Source organism: Mesoplodon densirostris, chromosome 13 (assembly GCF_025265405.1).
Source record: "Mesoplodon densirostris isolate mMesDen1 chromosome 13, mMesDen1 primary haplotype, whole genome shotgun sequence".
Taxonomy (NCBI): Eukaryota; Metazoa; Chordata; class Mammalia; order Artiodactyla; family Ziphiidae; genus Mesoplodon; species Mesoplodon densirostris.
This window is the reverse complement of record NC_082673.1, coordinates 92,433,025-92,457,432: the sequence shown is the minus strand read 5'-3', so window position 1 is coordinate 92,457,432 and position 24,408 is coordinate 92,433,025. Positions and strand designations below refer to the sequence as shown.

Below are 24,408 nucleotides of genomic sequence, written 5' to 3'. Positions count from 1 at the left end.
CCCTCTGACCCTGCGGGCCCCGCCCCCAGGCCCACGCGGTAGTGTCGCTGCCGGAAGTGGCGGCGCGGGTCGGGGCTGGCCTGGAGCATGGCGGGCACGCGGGGCGTGGGGCGCGAGGCGGCGGGGGCGCTGCCGGGGAAGCGGCCGCCGGAGCCGGAGCCGGAGGAGGTGACCGCGGGCTGCGCGAGCGGGACGGGGAGGTGCATCTGGGCCGCACGTGGCGGCTCCTCGGCCGCCGGCCCCGGGGAGCCAGGCCAGGGAAAGCGGGGAGGAGGGTCGCCTGTCCGCTGCTGGCGGTAGCCTTGTGGGGGCGTCCTGGGCAGGGAGCACCCCTGCGCGAGGGGTAGCCGGTGTGGGGCTGGGCTGTTCTGCGGTTGGGAGAACGTCTGGGCCGGAGAGAGCTAGGAAGGAGGGCTGGCATCCTGTGCGGCAGCCTCCCGAGCCCTTTGAATTGTGCTTCCTGCGTTAAAGGGATTTGAGTCTGCAGTAACTGCTTGCCTGTTGATGCGTTACTAATACGTCGCGTCCGTTGTAAAAGGGTACGAGAATAGTAAGGCAGTGCCTGCTGCACTGGATGCATCGTTTCAACTGGACTCATGGCCACTCCTGATTTCCAGCTGGACCCCAGCTGGATCGTGGGGTGTCATCAAATCTCGGTGGTAGGAAGCCGCCGAAGGCTTGTACAGTCGAGCCTCTCTGAGCCGGCACTCCACGCCGCTGCGTTGTCAGGCTGCCCGCTCACTTTGCGACAAGTCCTCTTGGCTCTGTACCCATTAGCAGCCATTTGTACTTGTGCCCAAATCGTTTATGGCATTTTCACTTGCTGTTTTAATTGTGTGGCTTACTAAGTGTTGGAGTAGTTAGTGTGTGTCAGAGTCGTTTCTGTGGAAGCTGAGATGAGCGCTGCCAAGTAATGGGTGAGTGCAGGCTGTCCAATTAGGTGAGACTTGTTAACAGTTGAAAAGCAGTGAATTCTCCATTCAAATCAATGCTTGCTAAAGGTCTGCAAGTTCTTGTTCCACTTCTAAAAGGTCCACACACTGTGCACTGCGTCCTGTAGACTTAGGGATCGGGGAGTGTCTGGTCAGCAGAGCTCTGCTGGGGGAAGCTCTGGTCCTACCCCTTGAGGGGGTGAATGGAAACACCTGTTTTTAAGTAAAGTTTGTGTAGTTTTTATGTTTTTTCAACCAGCCTTTACAATTTACTGATCAACTTCGGTCCCAATCTGGTTGGATACAGAGTCTTCTGGTTCTGGTGGGAAAAGCCCCTCAGGTTGTGGTCCTCTGCCTGGCCCAGATCCCGCCCTAGTGCCCTCATAGCTCTGGGGCTGTGAGTGCCAGGGTGGGGGGTGTGGAGGATAGGGGGCCGGTGTGGGTGATGTGATGGGAACTGAGCTCCTTGAAAAGTCCTTCCCTTGTGAGATGCTAGGAGTTGAATGTCTCTTCCGAGGGCACGTGGCCTGCTGTCGGCGGAGGTGGGTGGTGAGGGAGGCCTGGGTTGGGTGGGTGGTTTTGGTGGAGGTGGAGGCTTGCGGCCTGAGGGCTGTGGCCTTGGAGGAGGGCCACACGGAGCTGTGGGTCAGCGCAGGGTGCCTGGCGTGCGGGCCGTGCGCTCGTTGACGCCGTGCTTCCTTTAGCCTTGTGTCCTCGGTGCTCCTGCTCTCGGCCCTGGGCCTGGCAGCGATCCTGGCCTCTCCGACAGCGAGGAAAGTGTGTTCTCAGGCCTGGAAGATTCCGGCAGTGACAGTAGTGAGGCCGACACTGCGGCTGAGGAGGAGGACAGGGCCAGCAGCGCTGAGCAGCACGGCAGGACGGAGGAGACCCCCGGGCAGCAGGTGGGTAAGCGAGGAGCCTCCTGGTGGGCTCTCGCCCTGGATGACCATGGCCAGGAAGGTGCCTGCCAGGCATCGGGCTCTCTGGGGGCTCCCGGCAGTGCTTTCTCCCATTCCTTGGGAACCCCAAGGCCCTCGTCCCTCCTCCGGTGCAGCAGGGCGGAGGAGGGGGTGGGTGTTGCTGGTGGGGGCTGGGTAGGACGCTTACTTGGAGCTGAGGTGCTCTGAGCTCTAGGGCACCAGTTTTCAAGCATAGTCATGTGCTCTGTTCATAGGAACCCCAAAAATCTACCTGCCTGGGCCCCCACCCCCCACCCCGATGATTCTGATGTCACTTACCCTGAGGCTCAAGCCACTTTGCTAGACTCAGCTGTAGGCTGGGTTTCCTAGGGGCAAAGCCCAAGGTGGGATTTGTTTGCAGGGGCCTGCCTGGGGGGAGCTGGTGGCCCCGCACTTCTGGGAGCGAGTGGAGCTCCATCCACCTGGCCTGGTCTCGGGGGCGCAGGAGCCAGCTGGCCGCCGTGTGAGGCTTTGCCGTCCTGCCTGTTGCTGTGACGATGGGGAAAGGCAAACCCCACTCTTGTCTTAAGTGAGGAAAATGACAGAAAAGCTTAATTTAACTAAAACACAACACTGGTTGTTCAGACCATCCTAGAAACGATCTTGTAACTACTTATACTTTCAATGGCCGTGGTGTCCTGGAGGTTAGGACCGTGATGGAAACCAAAAGCCACACTTATTTGATCTGTTTCCTAGGAAGAAAAGATTTTAAATCAGATTTAAATCTTCCACCCATTCAAGCTTTAATTGTAGCGCTGGTGCACGAAGAGAAGATGGTCCACAGACTGCCTTGCCCGTGGTTTGTGGGCTTATGGGCAGACTTTTCTCCTTTTTTTTTTTTTTTTTTTTTTTTTTTTTTTTTTTGCGGTACGCGGGCCTCTCACTGTTGTGGCCTCTCCCGTTGCGGAGCACAGGCTCCGGACGCGCAGGCTCAGAGGCCATGGCTCACGGGCCCCGTCGCTCCGCGGCACGTGGGATCCTCCCAGACCGGGGCACGAACCCATGTCCCCTGCATCGGCAGGCGGACTCGCAACCACTGCGCCACCAGGGAAGCCCTCTCCTTTTTAACTTTTATTTTTTTTAAGATTCATTATTTATTTATTTATTTAGTTAGTTAGTTAGTTATTTTATTTTTGGCTGCGTCGGGTCTTAGTTGCGGCACACGGGCTCTTTCGTTGTGGCACACAGGCTTCTCTCTAGTTGTGCCGTGCGGGTTTTCTCTCTCTAGTTGTGGCGTGTGGGCTCCAGAGCGCTGGGCTCTGTAGTTTGCAGCACGTGGGCTTAGTTGCCCTGCGGCACGTGGGAAGTTAGTTCCCTGACCGGGGATCGAACCCGCGTACCCTGCATTGGAAGACGGATTCTTTACCACTGGACCACCAGGGAAGTCCCTTAACTTTTGAAATTTACAAAATATTCCCTCCTTGACAAAAAGTTAAATCTTAGATCAACACTGTTCAGTAAAGGACGTTTCCATTCGCTGCCTTCACTCTCCTTGGTGAGCACAGTTCGTGGTTAAATTATCTTCCTGGATCTTTTCCTCCTCTTTTAAAATTAAGGATCCACACGCTTAAGATTTTTCCTTTAAAATAGGATTTTTATCCTCTTTTATAAACAACATTTTAGGAATGATTTTTAAAACTTAAATAACTTTTTTTTTAATAACTTTTTTTTTTTTTTTTTTTTTTGCGGTACGCGGGCCTCTCACTGCTGTGGCCTCTCCCGTTGCGGAGCACAGGCTCTGGACGCGCAGGCTCAGCGGCCATGGCTCACGGGCCCAGCCGCTCCGCGGCATGTGGGATCTTCCCGGACCGGGGCACGAACCGGCGTCCCCTGCATCGGCAGGTGGACTCTCAACCACTGCGCCACCAGGGAAGCCCTTTCAGTAACTTTTTTTAACAAAAATAATTTTTAGTTGAAATTCTCTAGGTGAGGTACTGCGTACACGCATCTCGAGGCTGACCACCTGTGCCCCGTGAGCTGCTGGGCTTTTGCTGCTCCGCAGAGGTACCTGGGCTGCCGTCCTGGGTCTGCTGGCGGCCGGCTCAGCGGGTGCCAAGCTGCAGCTCAGGAGAGACTCCATGCCCGCCCTCTCCAGAGGGCGGGGAGCCGTCCTCGCCCCTGGCCCTCGGCCCTCCGGGGTGCCCTCCGAGCCCTCTGTCTGAGGGAGTCGGCCCAGGCCACCTGGGTGGGGACGTCCTCAGAGGGGGTGAGGCTGCCTGTGGCTCTGTGCCCTCTCCAGGTGTCCCCCACTGGCAGCCAGGCCCTCGGGCCCTCCCTTCCGTGCTCCCCTCCCAGCTCATGTGCAGGCCCTTAGGGCCCATCCGCATCGCCTGTGGGTCGTCCTGGAGCCCTGCCAGCTTCCCCGGAACCTGCTTGGCCTGGGCACTCACATCTCTGGCTTCTTCGTGCTGTAGCTGAGGGGTGTTGGAGGACATTTTTCTAAAGCGGGGACCTCGGTACTGGGTTGGAATTCATCTAGGCCAAGAGAGGGAACTGAGGAGGTGGGCATGCTCTTGACTCCCGGTGGAAGTCCCCCCATCTCCCCTTTTCTTCCACCCGTTCCTCAAAAGCCATCCACCGCTCCATCTGGTGGGGCTGGCGATTCTCCGCGTCTCCTGTTCACAAACAGGCCAGTCAGGGCTTCCTGCGTGTTCCCCTGTCTCCCCCCGAGCCTGGCCGCACGAGACACCCAGGAGCGGCCCCCGTGACAGCCCTGTCATGCTCTGCATCGGGGCCCCCCGAGTCAGCCTGTCCCTCTCATCCTGCAGCTACTGCAGGGCTGCTAACCTGCAGAACCTTCCTACCACGCTGGGGAGTTCCGCTAGGTCAGGGCCCTCTCGAGGGTCTGCCGACCCACCTTCACCTGCCACAGCCCGTGGCTTGTCCCGTGTCACACCAGGAAGCCCTGCGAGCAAGCTAGAGAGGAGCCCTGGGCCCCGCTCCCACTCCCCCACTGGCCGCCCACGCCCCTCCTGTTTCCACCCTCAGGTGGCGGCTCCGGCCGCGGGGCACCCCCAGTCACCCAGGGCCTCTTGCTTTCCCTGTGTCCCCCCAGTAGCACTTGGTGGTGCTTTTGGGTGGGCTTTTCCGGTCCCATGGGTCTCGCGTTGCTGGGCCTCCTCTTGATTTCTCACCTTGAGTGGATTTAGGTGCTGACGGCCATTTCTTCCTTTTTGTGCTTGTTTAGATCCATTTTTTTTTTGCTTGTTCTGTTTGGTTTGGTCCTTTCTCATTTGTGTGGGTTTTCCCGTGTTTTGTCTTCTTATCTTGTACAGAGGTTCCCATCTTCACTAGTTCAATCTGCTTGCCACGTTCCAGAATGTAACAGAAGACCTCGTAGCGATGCCTAATGTGCACCTAGCATCTCCCGGATACGAGTCCTACCTGTACCGGCTGTGCACGGAGCTTACTGCAAAGCCGTGGGCAGGAGGCGCCCATGTGGGTCTCAGCTCAGCTCTGGGGAGTGGTGGGCAGTGGCTGTGAGTCCCAGGCCTGTGCACTGTGGGGTCTGGGCGTTGGCTCCTTGGGAGGGAGCGGGCCCGGTCAGTGGAGGCCACCTCAGGCAGGACGTGCCTGGGCCTGTCCCACAGAGCCCCGGCCATGGCCCAGCGCCAGACACTCTTCTTTCTGGGGATCGGAGTTCAGGGCAGGTGGGGTGGCGTCGCATCTGGGGTGACATGATCCGTGGGTTTGGGAGATCCCACAGCCCCCCTCAGCTCTGAAGCACATCAGCTTCTCCTGTACCCTCCCCAGGTTTCTAGTATGTTCTGCCCTCGGAGGGTGGTCACTCAGATCACATCCCGTGTTCTGGGGTTCACTCACACGTCCGGGTGGGGTGGCCTGAGTGACTGGCTCTCACTGGGCATCTCATCTCTGCCTGCCTGTCCCCTCTCGCGGGACTCAGGGCTCCAAGAGCAAGCAAGCCGTGCAGCAGCACCCTGGCTGTGGAGCTGCCAGTCATGATGCGAGCCTGCAGCCCCTCCCAGGAGAGGCCCATCCCGCCTCCCTTGGTCCCCTGGTCTGGGGCATTTGCCTACAGAACCCCACTTGCCTCTGGTCCTGCCCGTGGGCCCCCAGCCATCCACATGGACGCGTTTGGGAGCCCATGGCACGTGGTGTTGAGCCCGTCTTGGCGTGGGTGCTGGCGGCTGTGGGCAGCCCCTCGCCACCTGGTGCCTGTGCCTGGGGATGTTGGGGGCCGGGGCTGGGCCGCGTGAGAAAGAGGAGAGAGAGGGCGGCGCTGTGCGAGTTCTCCCTTTTTTACGGTGGCCACTGGCCAGCTACAGTGCCTCTAAACTTTGAAGGGGTGGGGTTTGTTAGGTCCTCCAGGTCCCAGGAGCTGGGCCACGCCCCGCATCACGGCAGCCCCCTGGTGGCCACCATCTGCCTTGCAGCGTCACCTCTGGAGGGGGGATGTGGCTGCAGAGCCGTGGGGCCGCGAGGGGGGGCCCTCCTTGCCGGGTGTCCAGCTCTCTTGCCCAGGAACTCACAGCCCCGCTGCTGGGTGTCCCCTCCCCTTGCTGAGGTCCCGCCTGTGTCTGGCTCCCCAGGCATCACTGGGGCTGGCCAGGGCCCCTGGATGGTGGCCTGTCGTGCAGGTGGTGCGGGGCTCCTGGGGGCCGGTGCCTGGTGGGGGGCATCAGACTGGCTGGTGGTTGGCAGCCTTGGAGCACCATGGCCTGCACTGCCGACCCTGCTGTGACCAGTGGCCCGTCAGCCATGGGCTGGCATCAGGGGGCTGCTGAGAGACTTGCAAGTGGCCCGGCCAGGGGTCCTGCCAGCCCAGGGCCTGGGGCAGGTGTGTCCGCTCCTGCGGTGACGACGGTGAGGGTGAGGACGGCAGGAAAGCCTTGGGTCCCAGGCTGGCCCTCTGTGCCCCCCGCTTGCCCCCACCCCCAGGCAGTGCTGACCCACTTTCAGCGGGCAGGGCTCCCGCAGTGCACAGCTCGGGGAGCAAGGGGTGGGAGAGACGTGGAAACCAAATCTCGCCTTTTCCTGGCCTGGAAAAAAAGTTACTCTCCCACCCCCCTTACACCGAGGGAAAAACAGGCGGGAGGGAGAGCTGCCTTGCGGGCCTTTGGCTCTTGCCCGGGCAGGGGGAGAGGGGCTCTGGGCGGGGTGCCTGTGCTTGGGGTGGGGGGCCCCTGCTACACTTTACTGCCCCTGGAGTCGTGGGGAGAGACGGGCTGTTCTCCCCATCAATCCCAGTTCCGGTACATCAGGTCCCCCCGCCCCACAAGGGGAGAATCTGTTTTCCAGGTTGGGGTGTGAATGAGCAGTGGCACCCACTCACTGGCCCGGTGGGCGGGGTCAGCCTGGGACCGGTCCTCCCGGCATTCTGAGAGTGTGGGTGCCTCTCTGGGCCCTTGGCCGGCTGCGCTGAATGTGGCCTCCTCGAGGCAAGGGTCTTGCCCTAGGAGTGGGTCGGCCATGGTCCCTCTGCTGGTGGCCAAGAGCGAGTACCATGGCCTTCCCCTCGGTGGATCAGCCCTCACCTGCGGCTGCTGAGAGGCCTTGTCCCCTGACCCCAGGCTGGCTCTGGGCTCGGCTGGGCCTTTGGGCCAGGAGCCCTGCAGCCGTTTTTTTCATTAAGGAGTGCGGGGGTGGCTAAGTGCTCCTTTTCCAGGTGTCAGCCCCTCCCTGGGGTCCTCCCTCAGAGCTTGGACGTTATGATGGGTCCAGCCCTTGACAGAGGATGACCCTGGGTGGGACCCCCCTCCCTGAGAGGCCCACTTAGACCTGCGGTGTCCCCAGTCTTGTCCTGGCGCCGGGACCAGGTTGGAGCCGCTTAGAGACTGGGGTGTGGGAACCTAGGCCTCAGCATTGGCAGGAGGGGGCGGGCGTCCTGGACCCACGATCTGCCCCAGGCACAGGGCGTCAGTGTCCTGACATAACATAATTGCTCTCCCCTTGCCTTCCCAGGCCGGGACCCCTTCCCCGAGGACGGAGGTGGCGAGTGTGCAGTTTGAGGACGAGTACGTGGAGGACAGCTCTGACGAGGAGGTAGGGCTGGGGCCGCGGCCTCCTCGTTTGCAGGGTGGGCTGCACTGCCTGGGCAGAGGGGGGTCAGGCCACAGCGAGGCCTGAGTGGGCGTCCTGGCCTGGGGCCCCAGTCCCTGTCTGGAAGAGCGATTTCAGGGTCGGGGACACGTGACTGCAGGAGTGTGTGTCATCGCGGGGAGGGGAGGGCACTGGGCACCTCGCAGCCAACCCTGGGCCCTGGGGGGTGGGCGGCGGGGCTGACAGGCAGTGTGGGCCCCTATGCTCTGGGCTGGCACCGACAGGCCCGGGGAGGCTTCCCCGACACCAGCCGGCCTGGGCTGGTCCCCGGGGGTGAGGGTGCAGAGACAGGCCTCACGGGCACCTGCGCTGGGCGCTGAGGGCAGGAGACGGGCGGCCCCGGTTCTCTGCCCCTCTCCTCCGTGGCGTCCTGGAGGCCGGGGTCGCCGGGGCCCTTAGTGAATCTGGCCGTCCTTCCCACGTTTACGCTCTCAAGGAGAAAGCTTGCTGCCAGGCGAGGGGTGCTCGGTCTGGCCAGACGCTGCCGTGGCTCAGCTGCCCGAAGCTGCCCGTGGGTTCTGGGGGTGCTGGGGCTGAGGGGCCTCCCAGGTAGACGTGGCCGTGCTGCTCGCCCAGCCGCCCCCTCCCCGATGTGTCCTGGCCACCGGGCGGGGCTGCGGCCCCCATGCCCACTGCCCTGGTGTGGGCCCTCCGGGTGTGTGCCTCCTCGGGCTGGGGGGCCCTGCAGAGACAGCGGTCCCCGCCCCCCGGTGGCTCTTCCTGCCGCCTGCCAGGGGCTGTCCCCGGCTGGGGAGACACGCGCCCCCTCCCCTGCACAGCTTCCACCCCCATCCTCTGCTCTCTTGGCAGCGGCTGCAGGAGCCTTGGCTGCCCGCCCGATCCGGTCTCTGTGCGTTCAGAGAACAGAGACAAAACAAAATAAATTGGTTTCCTGGCCGGAGCAGCGGGCGTACTCGGTGAAGGGGGGCCGGTGCAGCGCGGCTCCCGGCCTGTCTCCCCCACTCCCAGGGGCTCTGGCTGTCGGCAGCCACATCCTGTCGGCTACTTTTTTATATTCGGTATTTTGAGAAATCGATGATGATTGTAAATGGAGTGCAGAGGCCGGGGGAGGGGCTTCGGCCCGCCCGCGGGGAGGCGCTCCTCCTGGCCCGGGCTGTGCTGGAGCCGCAGGGGTGGGGGCTGCTTCCTCCGGCGATGACTATCCCATATGTCGCCTGAGTGACAGGGAGCCGTGCTTCTGCCAGCACAGCCGGCTGTGGCTCGAGGGGGCGGCAGAGCTCGGCTCTCAGGGACCAGGCTGGCCTGACAGATGCTCTCCTCCCTGAGAAGTGCTGCCCCGGGCCCCCCACCCCCCCGACACACACACACTTGTCGCCGTGTCTCTGCCGTCTGTGCAAAGCAGGGTGGGCTTCAGGGAAGGGGCTTGAGAGGTGGGGTGGCGAGCCGTCCTCTCGGGGGCCCAAGGGGCGAGAGCACGCGAGGGGCGCAGGAGCCTCCCCCCCCCCCCGCCGGGGCTGTGCTCTGGGTGGTTGGCACCTGGGAGGGGCCACCGTCCGCGAACACTTGGTCGCATCGTGTCGGGCAGCGCCTCCTCCACGCAGCATCCTTGGAGGTGGCCGGTGGTGCTAGGACTCCACTCAGGCCTTGGCCAGCCTCCAGCAGTGGTGTCCTGACAAGGCGTGCTCCCGGGGGAGAACCTGCGGTGTGGCAGTGCCCGACCTCCCCCTCCCCAGTCCCTGTCCTGCCCACCCCTCAGGCCTGGGCTTGAGGCCCGGGGTTTCTAGGCCCTCTGACCGCCGGCCTCTGCCGTGCCTGGCTTTGGGGGACCCCGGCCCCAGGTACTGATGGGTGAGCAACGGTTCTCCTTCTCGGAAGACCTGGGTCCTGTTTCCATACCTTGGCCTTCTCCGTACCTTCCCTCCAGCTCACATCCCAGGCAGCAACAGGGCTGCAGCCCCTGGACGTGCTGCCAGGCCACGCGTGGCGGGGGTCCTGGCCACCGTGAGCCGGGGGGGGGAGCCCCGCTCCCACAAGTCCACTGCACCCCTCCCCCACAGACGTGATCTCATCCAGCTGCCGCCCCGGGAGGAGGGGCGGGGGCGGGGGGCTGGGCGGCCTTCGCAGCAGCGGGGTTCCCCCACCCTGTCTCTGGCCTGGGAGAAGCTGGGAGAAGTTGAGGCCTTGGGCGGGTGGGGTGGGGGCGGGGCTGCGAGCCCCCGGGGTCCCGGCCCTGCAAGGGTGGGCGGGCGGCGGGCGCATCTGCGTCCGGGCTGCGGTCCTCTCAGCTCTCCCGCCAGGCGCCGCTAATGGCCTCCCGGCTACTGAGCGGCAGCCGCCTCCTCCGGGCTCCGCCCCCGCCCCGGCCCCCGGCGCGGCCCTCGGCCCTCAGCGCTCGCTCGCTGCTGGCAGCGCAGCCGGGGCTCGGGTTTCGAGCTGTTGTGCAGAGCGTGCGTCTCGGCCTCGCGGGCCGCCGGCCTCCCTGGCGGGCCCCCATCCCCGCGGCCAGGCTCCGACAGACCCTCGGGTCGCTCCGGCCGCCTGGCCTGGGAGGGGCCCGATGACACCGTGGCCCGTGGCCTCACAGGTGGCCGTGGGGGGCTGTGGGTGTGGCGGCTGTGACCTCAGGGCGCCCCTGGCTGCTTTTGCCAGGCACCACCTCTCAGCCAGGCCCGCTGCGTTTGGGTGTGTGTGGGGTGCCCCCCCCCCCCGCGCCAGCGCCGCCCGCCCTGGGTCCACTTGTCACACTTGGGAGACAGGGTTCTCCCTGGGGAGGGCGGAGGGTGTTGGAGGATAGCAGCACGCTCCCTTTCACTGGGGCACCTGGGCGGTAGAGGCCCTGGCCTGCCCTGTGCCCACTGGAGCCAGTTTCCCGGGGCAGGCGGGTGGGAGGGAGGGCGCTGGGCCTGGGGCGGGGCGGGGGTGGGGTGGGTGTCGCCCTAGGGCTGGAGGTGTGGCCGTAGACCGAGGCTGGCTGGGCAGGCTTGTGGGGCGCAAAGTTCTGTAGGAAAGGCGGTTGAGCGGCTGGCTGCTGAGCAGGGCCAGCACGTGTCCCGGCCCAGGCCCGGGCTGCCTCGCTGAGGACAGGACTCAGGGGGTGGGGGGCTGGCCCTGTGTGGGCAGGGGCTCGCGAGGGGGGGCTGGCCCTGTGTGGTCGGGGGCTCGGGGCGAGTCCTCCTGAATGAGGTCTTGGAGGGGCTGGGGCTGGGATGTGAAGCAGCGTAGTGGGCCTTTGGCACTTAGCAAGGGGGTCCCAAGCCTTTGTCCACCTCCAGCATTCCCAGAGGAGTTTCTGGGGGCCCTTGCCTGCAGGGAGCCGAGATTCGGGTGTCCCACGTGGGAACGCCCACTGGACCCTGGCCAACCCCAGGAGGGGGAGGGGCAGGTGGGTGGGGGTCTTGGGTATCTGAGGACCCAGGAGCAGGGGCAGCCTCGGTGCCCTCTCCCCCTCCCCCATGGACCCCTTGGCGGGGGAGTGGACTTGCTTCCCTCTACCCCAGCAGCCGTGGAGGCACTGGTCAGGGGTCAAGGAGTGGCCTTGGAGGGGCCCTGTGCCCACACAATGTCCGACGGTTCAGGGGTGGGTCGGGCCAGCAGCGCTTTTGTGAGGATGGCAACTAGAAGGGACAGTCTGATGGAGGAGGTTTGGGGAGGGGGTTCCGAGTTTCTCGCCCACCCCACCCTGGCCTGGCTGGCTACAGCTGGTGGGCCCTGCTTCTGACCCCGACCCCTGCCGGGATCCCCTCAGCTGGCTTTGGCCTTTGGGGCAGGAAGAGGCCGAGTGGGACCTGGCTTTCTCCCCTTGGGCCCATCGACCAGGACTCATCCTGCCAGCACCTTGTGTGGGTTCAGCTGCAGCAGGTGGCCTGGGGCACGTGGCCTGTCCTCCTCCCGCCATGGAGCGCAGGAGAGAGGAGGCGCAGGAAGGCGGGGGGCGGGGGGGGGCTCCGTGTCGGGGGAGCTGAGGGAACACTGCCGGCATTGTAATCGGAGAGGGGCAAGGGGAAGAGAGAGCCCGAGCGAGGGCGGCTGACCCCGCGCTCCCCGGGGACAGGTGGGAGAGGCGGAACGAGGAGAGAGTGAAGGATTCCAGAGGTGGGCCGGCTTCCTTTCTCTCAGACAGACACGGGAGGGAGGTGGGCAGCGGGCCAGCGCCGTACCTGCAGTTCCAATCTGCGGTCCTGACAGCTGCAGCCACTTTGGGGAGGGGGAGGGGAGGGGGGGCTCTGCGAGAGCGGAAAAATCCCAGCCAACACATCAGCCGGTGGCCGCCCGCGTCCAGTGCAGCCTGGGGGGTGGGGGACCCCTGCCGCCCGAAGGCTCGTCCTTGGGGCATGGCGGCCCCCTGGGAGAGCGCAGGCTGGGGGCTGTCTGGGCCCTGGAGGGGTCGGCGGGCTCCCGCCCCCACGGGGTCACATGTGCTTCCTGGCAGCCCGCAGGTGCTGCGCAGGGTAGGGTGGGGGCCGGCTGGCCTGCCGGCGCAGGCGGCCTGGCGATGGATCACGTGGTGCCGCCAGCAGCTTGTTCCCCAGGCTGGGGACAGGGAGCTGACAGCCTGGCCCTGATGGCCATCAGAGCGTTTCCAGCCCTGCTTGGCCCGCAGAGGCGGCTGCTGGCCCAGGGTGCGGGCCGGGCCCTCCTTCCGTGCCGCCTCTGTGGGGCACTGGCACACGGAGGCTCGGTGGAGGGGCGAGGCTGGCGTCCTGGGGAGGAAGTGGGGTTTGTGGTGGACGGGGGCCCGGCGGCTGCCGTGAGTAGCCGAGTGGACTCTCGTGGGGCCGCAGGGGCTCGGGCCGGCCCGCCACCCCCAGTCTGGTTTGAATTTCTGGAGCGGTGGAGGGTGACGGCGTGCCCCTCCCCGCCCCCTCCCCTCCCTCTCCTGCTGGCTGGCGGGCCAGGCTCTCAGCCTCTGCTGCTACCGGTGCAGCTCAGGGAGCGACCGGGCCCACTGCCCGGGCCCGAGGCTGGCCAAGCTGCAGCCGCTGTCGGAGTCACAGGCCCAGCAGCCGAGGGCCTGGCCCGCTCGCCCTGTGCCAGGGCCTGCCGGCCCCTGGGGACCGTCCCAGCGGGCTGTCCTCTCCTACCGACTTGGCATCTCCGAGGCTCCCTCAGCCCCTTCTCCTCTCCTGCACCGGCTCCAAGGGTCCCTGACACCCATGCCCCTCCGGCCTCGCCCTGCCTGTCCCCCTCGCCCCGCACTCTTCTCTCAGGCCTTTGTGCAGGGCATGCGGACCCCGCCCCCTGCCGCCCATCGTCTTCGGGAGGATTTGTGAGGGAGGGTGCAGTCCCACCCAGCCCAGGTATGGAGAGGTGAGGCCGGTGGGTGAGCGGCAGGTGGGCCACAGACCGTCCCCACAGAACTGCACCGGTGCCCCGGGGAGCAGGGGAGGCAGGCTGGAGACCCTGGGGCGTCCCTGCTTGCCCGCCCCGCGTGCCCCTCCGCGGGTCGCGTTCTCGCAGTGTCCTCAGTGCCCCGGGGCAGAAGGGGTGCTTTTCTCATCCCCCAGGCAGACCCCCACACTCCTCCTGGGTCCTGGCTCTCCAGGCAGGCGGGCGGGGGTGATGAGCGTGCCCTCTCCCCCACTTCGGCCGGCCAGCTGTAGGCTCCTGCAGGATTAAGGAGAGGAAATTTGGGGTTGGGTTTCTCTCTGAGTGGAACCTGCCGTTGTGACTTTTTATCCTGTTATATTTCTATCAGATTGGACACAGCCCCCTTCTAGTCCTTAATGGTTCTGGCTTTGAGAATTTCCTCCAAAATTACCCCATCGCTTTCTGTTTCTCGGTTCCCTGGAGCCCGTCTGTTCAGAGGAGGGGGCGGCTCTAGCCCTGCCCTGTTGGGGTGCCCACGTGGGCCTCGGCACCTGCCCTCTCCCGGGGTCCCTGAGCCTGCGCGGAGGGCTAGCAGGGCCCGGGGCCGGCACCTGGCGCTCTGGGCCATTCCCCGCCCGCTGGCCGGAAGTCAGGCTGCTGGCCAGCCTGGGGGTGCTGGGGTGGCCTGCACAGAGCCGCCCCCACCTCTCTTCTCTGCTGTGCCTGTGGGGCTCGCACCACCGGTCTGTAATTGTCACCTGCAAGATTTTAATGGTCCGCCAGCTGTGCACAGCTCGGGGAGAGGCCTGAATTGCCCTCCTCGTGGGCAGGTGGGGCCTTTGGGGGAGTTGGGTGGGTGGGTGGGTGGGTGGTGGGCAGCCAGGGGTCCTCCCGGTGTGAGCAGTGCTGCCGGGGCCAATTGCAGGGCTGGGGGCAGGGGTGGGCCCCAGGGGTACGCACAGGCAGCTGCCACCTGGTCCTGCCCTCAGGCCTGGGGACTCACTCTGCCAGACAGTGCCCCTTGATTACCTTCCCCTACATGCCCACCTCGTGGGGCTCCGTGGGCAGAGGCTCAGGTGCCGAGGCCCTGAAGACCGACCAGAGCAAGCTGCATGCCGCAAGCACTGAGGACCCTTCAGGGCACTGGGACACCTGGCAGGCTCTCGGAGCGGGGGTGGGGCGAGACTGCTCCCGGGCCGGGCTGCCTGTGTCCTGCTCGGTCCCTCGCCCTCCTCTGCCCTCACAGGTCTCCTTCGGACCCCACGCCATAGTTCCCTGGTCGGGGGTGCTGGGCACACCGGCCCTGAGCCCTGGAAAGTGGGGGGCCTTCCCCGAGAAGTGGGTACCTTGGCCCACGGAGCCCTGAGGGGTGGGAGGGTGGGCTCGGGCTCCGGCTCAGGGTGCATTCTGAACTGCTGGAGAGGACAGTGTGCGTCCGTGTTTAGAAGATAATTGTTTCGTTTTTAATTATACAAAGTTTCCAGACTTTATATTATCATATCAAAGACACAAGATGCCAGCACATAGTGACCAGAAGAAAACCAGGTTGGGAGCCAGCACGGAAAGTTCCAGTGGGGCTGGGCAGGTGCTGGGCCAGCTCTGAGTCCCACCGCCTGTCTGTCCATCGGCCCCGCTCACAGCTGGGGCAGGGCTGGCCTGGGGGGTGCCCTCAGGGAGGCCTGTGCCCGAGTCAGGTCCATGGGGGCTCTCCGTGGATGGCCCAGCAGCATCCGCCTCTAACTCCGAATCGCCGTCTTTCTGTCTCGGTCCTTGCTCTGCAGAGGGGAGGGCAGTGTCAGGGCCCGCGCAGAGACCAGTGCCAGCCTGCACCTCTGGGCTTCCCCACTGGGTGCTGTCTCGGGTGGTGGGTGCTGAAAGCAACCCCCTTCCACGCTCAGCCCAGCCTCCCCAAGCGGCTTGGGGAAGGAGAGTACGCTGCTGCACAGCCGAAATTGTAAAATTAAATTTCCCAGATGTTCAGGCCCCAGGAGCTCGCGCGTGCCGTCTGGAGAGGAAATGGGGATTGGGGAAAGCCGCGCCGTATTTTCTCCTTGCCTGCTCACCCTGCTTTTCCGGTGCCACCAAGCACAGCAGGAGCTGTAAATCAGGGCCAGCCAGCGTCTCCCGCAGCAGGGCCTCTCCCCCAGCCCCCAAGTCTCCTGCCCGCTCCTGCCAGCGGGTCCCACAGCTGCACTGGTGTCTGAGTGGGCAGCCCCAGGGGCAGGGGCCAGGGGAGGGCAGGCAGGTGCCCGATAAGCCTTAGGCCAGTGGCAGAGCAAATGGATCCCACTGCCCCTGAGTCTCCTTCCCCTGGGGGCAGGGTGGGTGGCCAGAGTGGCTTGATCCAACCCTGGTTTGGTCCCCTAGCTTCCAAGTTGGTGCCGGCCCTGCCTTGGTCTCTTCCCCCATCTGGCCCTGGGTGCCCTTGTCTGGTCCCCGTGGGAGCCTGTGTCCAGGGAACTCGGGGAGAGAATGTCCAGGGAAGGCCCAGCCCCGCCTGCTCTCGCTGCGCCCTCCTCCTTGTGCTCCTCCCCCGCTGGGCTCGGGGCTGTGCGTGGGTTAACAGGTGCTGCTGGGGAGCTCTGCCTGCCTCTGGCCCCGCCCTCTCTGCCAGGCAGGTGTGGGTCGCACGGGCGGTTTGGAGGTGGGGGGCGCCCCTTCCTCCTCGCCGCCCCTTCTGGGGACGACCCGCGGCCAACACTCACCAACTTCCTCTGGTTGCTGAGGCAGAAGGTGCAGATCTGTCTGGGCTGGGCGTTCTCGCCGTCGCGGGCGGGGGGCGGGGGCGGCGGGGGCGGAGGGCTGCCAGGGCGCGCCGCGTGGAAGAAGGCGGGCCCCGAGTGGCAGGGTTGCCCGTCGCCGCAGGCCTCACCCACCAGCAACACGTTGCCCAGGTGCGAGATGTAGCTGGAGGCCAGGCGCAGGGTCTCGATCTTGGAGAGCTTGCGGTCGGCCGGCTCGGTGGGGATGAGCGTGCGCAGCGCCGTGAAGGCCGTGTTCACGCTGTTCGTCCGGTCCCGCTCGCGCGCGTTCGCCGTGTGCCGCTGTCGGGGCTCGCGGCCCGGCCGCCCCCCAGGCCCCGGGCCGCCGCCCCCCGCCCGCCGGCCCCCGGCCCGTCTGCGGGCGCCCTGGAGGCCACAGCGCGCCGCGTGCACGCGGCAGGGCTTCTCGTCGGAGCCCGAACTCTCGCTGCCGCGGTCCTCGTCCTCCGACAGCGGGCTCACCTCGGGGTACAGGTAGCGGCCGGGCGGTGCCGAGCGCAGCATCGCGAAGGACATGGGGCCGGCGGCCGCCGTCAGCTCCGCGGCGCGCCGTGCATGCCGCCGCCGCCGCCGCCGCCCAGGCCAGGGGGGCGCGGGGTCTCAGGGCTCCCGCGGTGGCGGCTGCGGCGCCGCGCGCACGTGTGCGTCCCGGGCTGGAGCAGGGCCGCGGGCCGGGCCTTTATAGCCGAGGCGGCCCCTCCCCCGCGCCGGCCCGCCCTCCTCCCCGCCTCCCAGCCCCTGGAGGCCGCTCGGAGCAGGGGCCCTGTGTCCCTCTGCCTTCCCGCGCCACGGTGAAGGGGCCTGGAGCATCGTGCCGTCTTTGGGGGATGCGGGGGAAGTGGGAGCCCCCTTCTGGGTGGTACCAGGGCTGTGCCGCCTCCTCTCCTCCCTCTTTGCGGGGGGCAGGAGGGTCAAGCAGGACCCATGACCCGGGCCTTCTCGCTTGGCATGACCAAGTTAACCCAGCTGCCCTGGCCCCAGCGCCTGGCCACACCCTGTCTGTCTCTCCCTCCCATGTACACTGGGGCCTTCTGTGCCCGGAGGAGGGGGCTGGAGTTCAGCCCCAGCTCCCTCGGCCGCCCCCCGTCAGGTCTGGGCCTGGGGTCGCCTGATGACACAGCCTGTCTCTCCTGCACCTGCCCCCTCCTGGCATCAACCTCCAGGTCTGGCCCAAGCTGCGGGTGCCCTCTTTACCGGCTCCTCCCTGCGCTCCTGCCCTGGAGGACCCCCCACCAGCACCCCGTTCCCCTACTGAGTGCTCCCGTGGGCCTTTTCTCGGAGCCACCGACCCCCTAACCCCAATCTGTCCAATTCAGGCATGGCTGTGTAGACTTGGGGGTCACAGGAGAAGGCAGGGCATTCCTAGCAGCGGCAGGGACACCCGGGGGCACACCTGGAGGATGGGCAAGCTGGGAGAACTGAGGTCGGCAGGTTGGGGGCTGGGGGCAGGTGCAGGGGGCGGCTCCCAGGGGGTCCCGTCCTGCTGTAGGGGGAGGGGTTCCCGGGCTCCCGGCCATGCTGCCTCATCGGGGCCACTCCTCCCGTGGCTACTGTTGCAGGAAGCGGCCGCCTGGGCAGCAGTCTCCGTGCTGGGTGGAGGGAGGGTGGCGGCTGGCAGGGGCCTCGACCAGGAATGTGTGTCCAGGAATGTGGCTGCTCTGCCCGCTGAGGGTGGGGTGGGGGACAGGGCTTGGGGGCTGGGGAGTCCCTGAACGCTTGCAGGTCACAATGCGGTGGGTGCGGCCTCCCTTTGTAGTGGGTTGGTGGGGTCTTCCCTGAGTCCCTGCCCGTGGCTACCCGGTTTTGCCTAAGGCCCCCCGCCAGGGGAGGGAGCCCACGGGCGATGAGGTCACCCTTGCCTGTGGCTGCCCAGAGCCCTGGCCAAGGAATCCAGGGGGGAGGCTCTGGGGTTGGCACCACTTCAGTGGAAAATGTGAAGGTACAGCTCCGGCGCCTCTGAGGGTCAGGGGGGTGGTGGGGGACAGTGCCGGCCGCCCTGCCACGTCACACCCCAGGGAGGAGGCACGAGTCAGGGTGCCCGGGTGCTGCCCCTGGCTAGCCTTGAAGCCAGTCCCTTTGCTCTCACCTTTCCCCCTCGTCGGTATCTTTTGGGGGGCTTGGAGGGACGGGTGGGCACAGTGGGTGTCCAGTGCCGATACTCTGGCCTCCTGCCCCAGGACATCCGGAACACGGTGGGCAATGTGCCCTTGGAGTGGTACGATGACTTCCCCCACGTGGGCTACGACCTGGATGGCAGGCGCATCTATAAGCCCCTGCGCACCCCTGACGAGCTGGACCAGTTTCTGGACAAGATGGACAACCCTGACTACTGGTGCGGGCGTGGGGCGGAGACTGGGGGGGTGGGACAGGGCCGGTGGGCTGGGGCGGGGTGGGGCAGGGCCTCGGCTCTGACGGGCAGTCCCTTAGGCGCACGGTGCGGGACCGGATGACGGGGCACAGCGTGCAGCTGACAGATGAACAGGTGGCCCTGGTGCGGCGACTGCAGAGGGGCCAGTTTGGGGATGTGAGCTTCAACCCGTATGAGGTAAGGGGCAGCCGCTGGCCCCAGGGTCTGGGGGCACCTGCAGGGCCCGGGCCCACACCCCTCTGCTCATCCCCCCAGCCGGCTGTGGACTTCTTCAGTGGGGACCTCATGATCCATCCGGTGACCAACCGGCCTGCTGACAAGCGCAGCTTTATCCCGTCCCTGGTGGAGAAGGAGAAGGTGGGTGCGGCCCCATCCTCCGGTCCGCCCCCGGCCACCCGCCCCCGCCCCCGCCCTGACCCCGCCGCCTCTGCAGGTCTCCCGCATGGTGCACGCCATTAAGATGGGCTGGATCCAGCCCCGCCGCCCTCGGGACTCCACCCCCAGCTTCTACGACCTGTGGGCCCAAGAGGACCCCGATGCGGTGCTGGGCCGCCACAAAATGCACGTGCCTGCACCCAAGCTGGCCCTGCCGGGCCACGCGGAGTCCTACAACCCACCTCCCGAGTACCTGCCCAGCGAGGAGGAGGTGAGCCTGGTGCAGGCTGGGGTCTGCCTGCCCCCGCCCGCCCTGCGCTCCGGGCTCACTCCTGCCTTCACAGCGCATGGCCTGGGAGCAGCGGGAGCCCGACGAGAGGAGGCTCAACTTCCTGCCGCACCGGTTCCCGAGCTTGCGGGCTGTGCCCGCGTACGGCCGCTTCATCCAGGAGCGCTTCGAGCGCTGCCTTGACCTCTACCTGTGCCCACGGCAGCGCAAGATGAGGGTGTGTGGTGTGGGGGGGGCTCCCGGGCAGGGGCTGGGGGTGGGGGCGGGGGTGGATGCCGCTGACCCCTTATGCTCCTCTCCCAGGTGAACGTGGACCCTGAGGACCTCATCCCCAGGCTGCCCCGGCCACGCGACCTGCAGCCTTTCCCCACGTGCCAGGCCCTGGTGAGCAGACAGGGCGGGGCGGCCGGGAGCACACAGTTCCGGGGCTCCGTCCTTCACCGCCCCTTCTCTGCAGGTCTACAGGGGCCACAGTGACCTCGTCCGCTGCCTCAGTGTCTCCCCGGGTGGCCAGTGGCTGGCATCAGGTGGGCCTCGGGTGGGGCAGCCCTGCCATGGGGGCTGGGCTGGGGGCTGGGCTGGGGGCCGGGTGCTGAGAGCCCATCCGCTGTGCTCAGGCTCAGACGATGGCTCGGTGCGGCTCTGGGAGGTGGCCTCCGCCCGCTGCGTGAGGACTGTGCCCGTCGGGGGCGTGGTGAAGAGTGTCGCCTGGAACCCCCGCCCGACCGTCTGCCTGGTGGCCGTGGCAGTGTGAGTATGAGGCCAGGGGTGCCCGCGCCGGTGGGGGTGGTCCTATGCCTGGGGGCCTTCACTGGGCTTTGGCCACAGGGAGGACGCAGTGCTGGTGCTGAACCCGGCCCTGGGGGACCGGCTGGTGGTGGGCAGCACGGACCAGCTGCTGAGCGCCTTCACCCCGCCCGCGGAGCCTGCTGCGCAGCCCGCCCACTGGCTGGAAGCCTCGGAGGAGGAGCGCCGGGGCGGCCTGCGGCTGCGCATCTGCCACGGCAAGGTGTGGGGGCTATGGGGGAGGGCGGGGGGAGGAGGGGGAGGAGGCGGGGCGGGGGAGGGGGCGGCTGAGCCCACCTTGCCTTCCTGCAGCCAGTGACACAGGTGACTTGGCACGGTCGTGGGGACTACATGGCCGTGGTGCTGGCCACCCCGGGCCACACCCAGGTGCTGATGCACCAGTTGAGCCGGCGCCGCAGCCAGAGCCCTTTCCGCCGCGGCCACGGCCAGGTGCAGTGCGTGGCCTTTCACCCCGTGCGGCCCTTTCTGCTCGTGGCTTCCCAGCGCAGCGTCCGCCTCTACCACCTGCTGCGCCAGGAGCTCACCAAGAAGCTGACGCCCAACTGCAAGTGGGTGTCCAGCCTGGCAGTGCACCCGGCAGGTGAGGGGGCGCCCTGGTTGGGGGGTGCACGTGAGGGGGCCGCCAGGTCCCTACCGCCACGTCTTCCCCCAGGCGACAACGTCATCGTTGGAAGCTATGACAGCAGGCTGGTGTGGTTTGACCTAGACCTCTCCACCAAGCCGTACAGAGCGCTGAGGTGAGGGGCTGGCGGGTGGCGGGCGGCTCCCTACGTGGCCCCCCCAGCCCCCTCAACCTGGTCCCCTCCTCAGGCACCACAAGAAGGCCCTCCGGGCCGTGGCCTTCCACCCCCGGTACCCGCTCTTTGCCTCTGGCTCCGACGACGGCAGTGTCATCGTCTGCCACGGGATGGTGTACAAGTGAGTGCCAGTGCCCGCCTGCCCGCCCGCACCCCATGGGGACGGTGCTGCCCACATCCTGAGCCTCTCCCTTCCCCACAGCGACCTGCTGCAGAACCCGCTGCTGGTGCCTGTGAAGGTGCTCAAGGGGCACAGCCTGACCAAAGGCCTGGGGGTGCTGGACGTGGCCTTCCACCCCAGCCAGCCGTGGGTCTTCTCCGCCGGGGCTGACGGCACCCTCCGCCTCTTCACCTAGGGGGCCCTGCTTCCCGGGAGGGGCACGTGGGGCTGGGCTGTGTGTGTGCTCAGGACCCTCAATAGAGGCGTTTCTCCTGCTGGCGTGACCTTCTCTGAGTCAGGATGCCTAACGGGGGAGAGGGCCTGCCGACCTGCCCGGAAGGAGAGGCCACGTCACTGCGGCACCTGCTGAGCAGCAAATGGCTTTATTGGGAAGCGGGGGGGGGGGGGACAGCAACGTGCCCACCCTCGTGGCCCCAGCCCTCCCTCGCTGTGTGGGCCTGGGGGCTCCCCTCGGGCAGGGGGCTCCTCAGGGCCCCATCTCGGAGGTTCGGTTCGGGCCGGCGAGGCCGGCATTGCGTGTAGGGGCAGCGCTACCACGGGAGCCTCCGGCGAGCTTCACCAGGCGGCCCAGGGTCTCAGCAGCTTTCACGCGCGCCGCGGGGGCCGGGTCCTTGAGCAGGAGCTGGAGCGCTGGGGGACAGGGAGCTGCTGCTGGGGGCTCCTCTGCGGCCCTCTGAGAGCTGGAAGTCCGAGCCCATGGTCCCGCCCACACCCCGCTAGCAGCTGTGGCTACGGCTGAACCCCCCTTTCTTGGCGCGCTGAGCCTGGGGGCCAGGACCCCAAGGCTCACACCCCACCCTGTGCGTGGGGGCTGCCCGCCCACCGCCCTCCTAAGACAGGCCTCTGCCGGGAGGGCTCAGGAGCCAACGGAAAGATAGTTTTTCCTTTTTTAGTGTTTTTTAAGCTCTTGGAACAGTTAAGAAGTTTCCGTGAATTACTAGAGACGATGAGGTCACCAGTGACAGGGAAAAAATCCTTGAAATCCAGGAAAATCACTTAGTCCCCCCTGGTGCCCACAGGGTCAGCGCGGCCCAGCGCGTCGTGGGGGGCGGGGCCCCCAGGACTGGGGCTCACCCGCCAGGAGCTGCTCCAGGTCCACCTGCGGCCGGCGCTCAGCCTCCACGTGCAGCACCAGGAACCCTGCGGGGGTGGGGGTGGGGCCGGGGTCAGAGTCTGCGCGGTGGGGAGCGGGAGGGGGGCCCGGGGCAGCCTCACCTGTGAGCATGGGGGCCGCGACGCGGATGTCCTCCCAGCTGCTCTTGAAGTAGAACAGGCTGGTGCTCAGCAGGCGGCCCAGCAGGTCGGGGAAGTAGTGCATCTGCAGGAGGCCCTCAGTCAGGCTCCGCCCCCGCCCCGCCGCCCCGCCCCCGCCCCGCCGCCCCGCCGCCGCCCCGCCCCTCACCAGGTGCTTGCAGGTGGTGTTGAGGAACTCTCCGAAGTGCAGGCCCCGGTCCTCCTGCAGGTGCTTCTGAAAGATGGCTGCCAGCTCCTCACACTCCAGGTTGGGGCCGCACATGCGCAAGGCGAACCTGCAGGCCTGCAGGGCACGGGCCGAGCCCTGAGTCCCTGAGTCCCTGAGTGAGTCCGGCCCGGCCTGCCCATACCCCCTGGCTACTCACAGCAGCCACTGGGGGCTGGGGGTCCTGCAGGTGCAGCAGCAGGGGCACAAGCCCGGCAACAACCTGCTCCAGGAAGACGTCCTCGCAGTCCCCCTGGCAGGCTTTGTTGAGGTGCCCGAAGAGGCGGATCGACGCAGAACGGAACTCCATCTGTTCCTGGGGGGGGCGGCCGGTGTCACCCTATGGGGCCCTCCCCAGAACTGCCCACCTGTCGACCCTGGGGCCTGGCCCTGAGGGGGTGGTGGTGACGGCTCGCGGGGCTCGGAGAGGAAGGGGTAGGAGCCAGGCGGGCGTGGCCAGGGGCGTGGCGGGCGGGGCCTACACTGTCGAAGAAGGGCCGGATGCGGATGGCAACGTGCAGCAGCACCGAGCGCAGGTCCCAGGCCTCCACCAGGTCCAGCAGCCTCGCGAGGCCCACCATGGCCTCCAGGGCCACCAGGCTGTGCGGGTCGTCACCGTCGTCCAGCCCACTGATCATGGCCGTCAGGAGTTGGGGGCCATGGGCCCGTACCTGGGGATGCCACACACACACCCGTGTGCCCAGGTCGTGCCGTGGAATGGCTCAGCCCCCACCCTCCCGGTGCCATCTCCACGCCCATGCCCACCGCCTGCACCGCGTCCACCTGGGTCTCCTCACTGGCCGCAGCTGTGCCGTCTCTCCCGGGGACAGGGCCCCAGAGGGTGGCCAGCCCCTCACCTTATCCGGGGAGCCCGAGGCAATGTTGGCCAGGCCGCGGAGCACCAGCCTTCGCACACGGGCACACGGGTCCTTCTGCCGCGCCAGCAGGTTGTCCAGCAGGGACTCCAGGAGCATCAGGTCGTTGACCATGTTGCTGCTAAGCAGCTGGGGGCAGAGGTGCTCTGACTACCCTTGCCCCACTAACCCCAGGCTTGCCCCGCCCCCCCCCACCACTACACTGGGCAGCCCTCCCAGTCACAAGTCACTTTGAGGAGGGGACATGGCAAAGGCCAGCTGAGGCCTGTATGCGAAGCCTGGGCTCCTGGCCTCCCCGGAACTCCTGACCCAGCCCCACCCGGGCCCCCGCTGCCATGGCCTGGGGCAGGTTTTCCAGGAGGAGGCCTGAGCCTGCCTGTCGGGGAGGGCTCCCCGCTGCCCCGCCAGGCCCCTATTCGTGATCCAGAACACGTGGCTCCTACCTCGGCCAGGAAGGCTGTGGAGCTGACCCTCTGGATCTCATACACACTGCTCTGCGTGGCGAACAGCGCCTTCGTCACCAGGGGCAGCCGGGGGCCCGCGAACTTGGCCATGGCACTGGGAAGGAGGCTACACTGGGCAGGGCTGGGGCCGCAGGCCTCCCCCGAGCACATCCCACTCCCACGTGGGCCTGGGGGCACTTCTGCCTCCCAACCTGCCCTGTCTGTGCTCTCCGGCCCGTGAGCCCCTTGCCCGGCTGCCGGGCCCTGCACGTCCTCCCTCTCCAGACGCGCCCCTCCCAGCCCGCCGCACCTAGAGACCCCAGCTGCCTCCCCGCTGCCCCCGCGCACCTGCTCCTCATGCTGGGCCCCCTCCCAGGTGCCACTGGGGGCCCCCGGATGGTACCTGAACAGGACCTGGCCTGTCAGAGCCCAGCCAGCACCAGACCTGGGGTGTGCGGGCCGGGCCTGCTCACCTGGCCAGCCGGGTGACCCCCTCCTCGTGCCCGGCCGAGGTCCTGAGCAGCTGCCAGCCCCCCTCCCGCTCCATGCACTGCACCACGTCGTCGTTGGCACCTCGGAGAAGCACGGCCTGCAGCGCGTCCACCGCGGAGCTGCAAAGACACGGGCGTGGCTGGCTGGGCGCCCAGCTAAGCGCACATGCGCACGCACACCTGTGCTGCTGGCAGACGTGTCCCGGGGCCACCCAGCCAGCTCCCTACCAGCAGCATCCTATGGGGCGCAGGTTCTGGGCTTGCCCCTTCCCCTCATCCGGGCACCACTGTGGACCCTCTGGTCTCAGGCAGACTGCTCCCGTCTCCCCAACCCCCATGAGG

The 24,408-nt window shown here is 66.6% G+C and overlaps 3 protein-coding genes across 12 annotated transcripts in view; 1 reads left to right on the top strand and 2 right to left on the bottom strand.

The window, feature by feature from the left end:
* The first annotated feature begins 59 nt into the window (after positions 1-59).
* On the top strand, positions 60-21,052 carry BOP1 (BOP1 ribosomal biogenesis factor). Its single transcript, XM_060115584.1, has 16 exons — positions 60-168; positions 1,637-1,834; positions 7,814-7,894; positions 18,159-18,313; positions 18,409-18,526; positions 18,605-18,706; positions 18,783-18,995; positions 19,069-19,230; positions 19,317-19,397; positions 19,471-19,540; positions 19,631-19,763; positions 19,842-20,022; positions 20,112-20,400; positions 20,473-20,557; positions 20,631-20,738; positions 20,820-21,052. The coding sequence occupies exons 1-16, from the start codon at positions 88-90 to the stop codon at positions 20,971-20,973; spliced, it is 2,211 nt and encodes a 736-aa protein (XP_059971567.1). The 5' UTR covers positions 60-87; the 3' UTR covers positions 20,974-21,052.
* SCX (scleraxis bHLH transcription factor) lies at positions 14,660-16,621 on the bottom strand. The gene is made up of 2 exons (XM_060116077.1): positions 15,925-16,621; positions 14,660-14,994 (listed from the first exon to the last, which is right to left on the bottom strand). Exons 1-2 carry the CDS (start codon positions 16,495-16,497, stop codon positions 14,956-14,958), a joined length of 612 nt encoding a protein of 203 aa, XP_059972060.1. The 5' UTR covers positions 16,498-16,621; the 3' UTR covers positions 14,660-14,955.
* Positions 21,053-21,148: 96 nt separating the features above from the next.
* The window catches only part of MROH1 (maestro heat like repeat family member 1), a 65,701-nt gene continuing 62,441 nt past the window's right edge, over positions 21,149-24,408 (bottom strand). For all 10 annotated transcript variants that reach the window (XM_060115574.1, XM_060115579.1, XM_060115576.1 and 7 more), the window contains 9 exons: positions 24,049-24,186; positions 23,576-23,690; positions 23,115-23,261; positions 22,740-22,928; positions 22,418-22,573; positions 22,201-22,335; positions 22,014-22,116; positions 21,873-21,938; positions 21,149-21,428 (listed from right to left, as the gene is read on the bottom strand). In XM_060115574.1, coding sequence (XP_059971557.1) covers positions 21,265-21,428; positions 21,873-21,938; positions 22,014-22,116; positions 22,201-22,335; positions 22,418-22,573; positions 22,740-22,928; positions 23,115-23,261; positions 23,576-23,690; positions 24,049-24,186 — 1,213 coding nt within the window. In that variant the 3' untranslated portion in view covers positions 21,149-21,264. The remainder of the gene's footprint in view (positions 21,429-21,872; positions 21,939-22,013; positions 22,117-22,200; positions 22,336-22,417; positions 22,574-22,739; positions 22,929-23,114; positions 23,262-23,575; positions 23,691-24,048; positions 24,187-24,408) is intronic.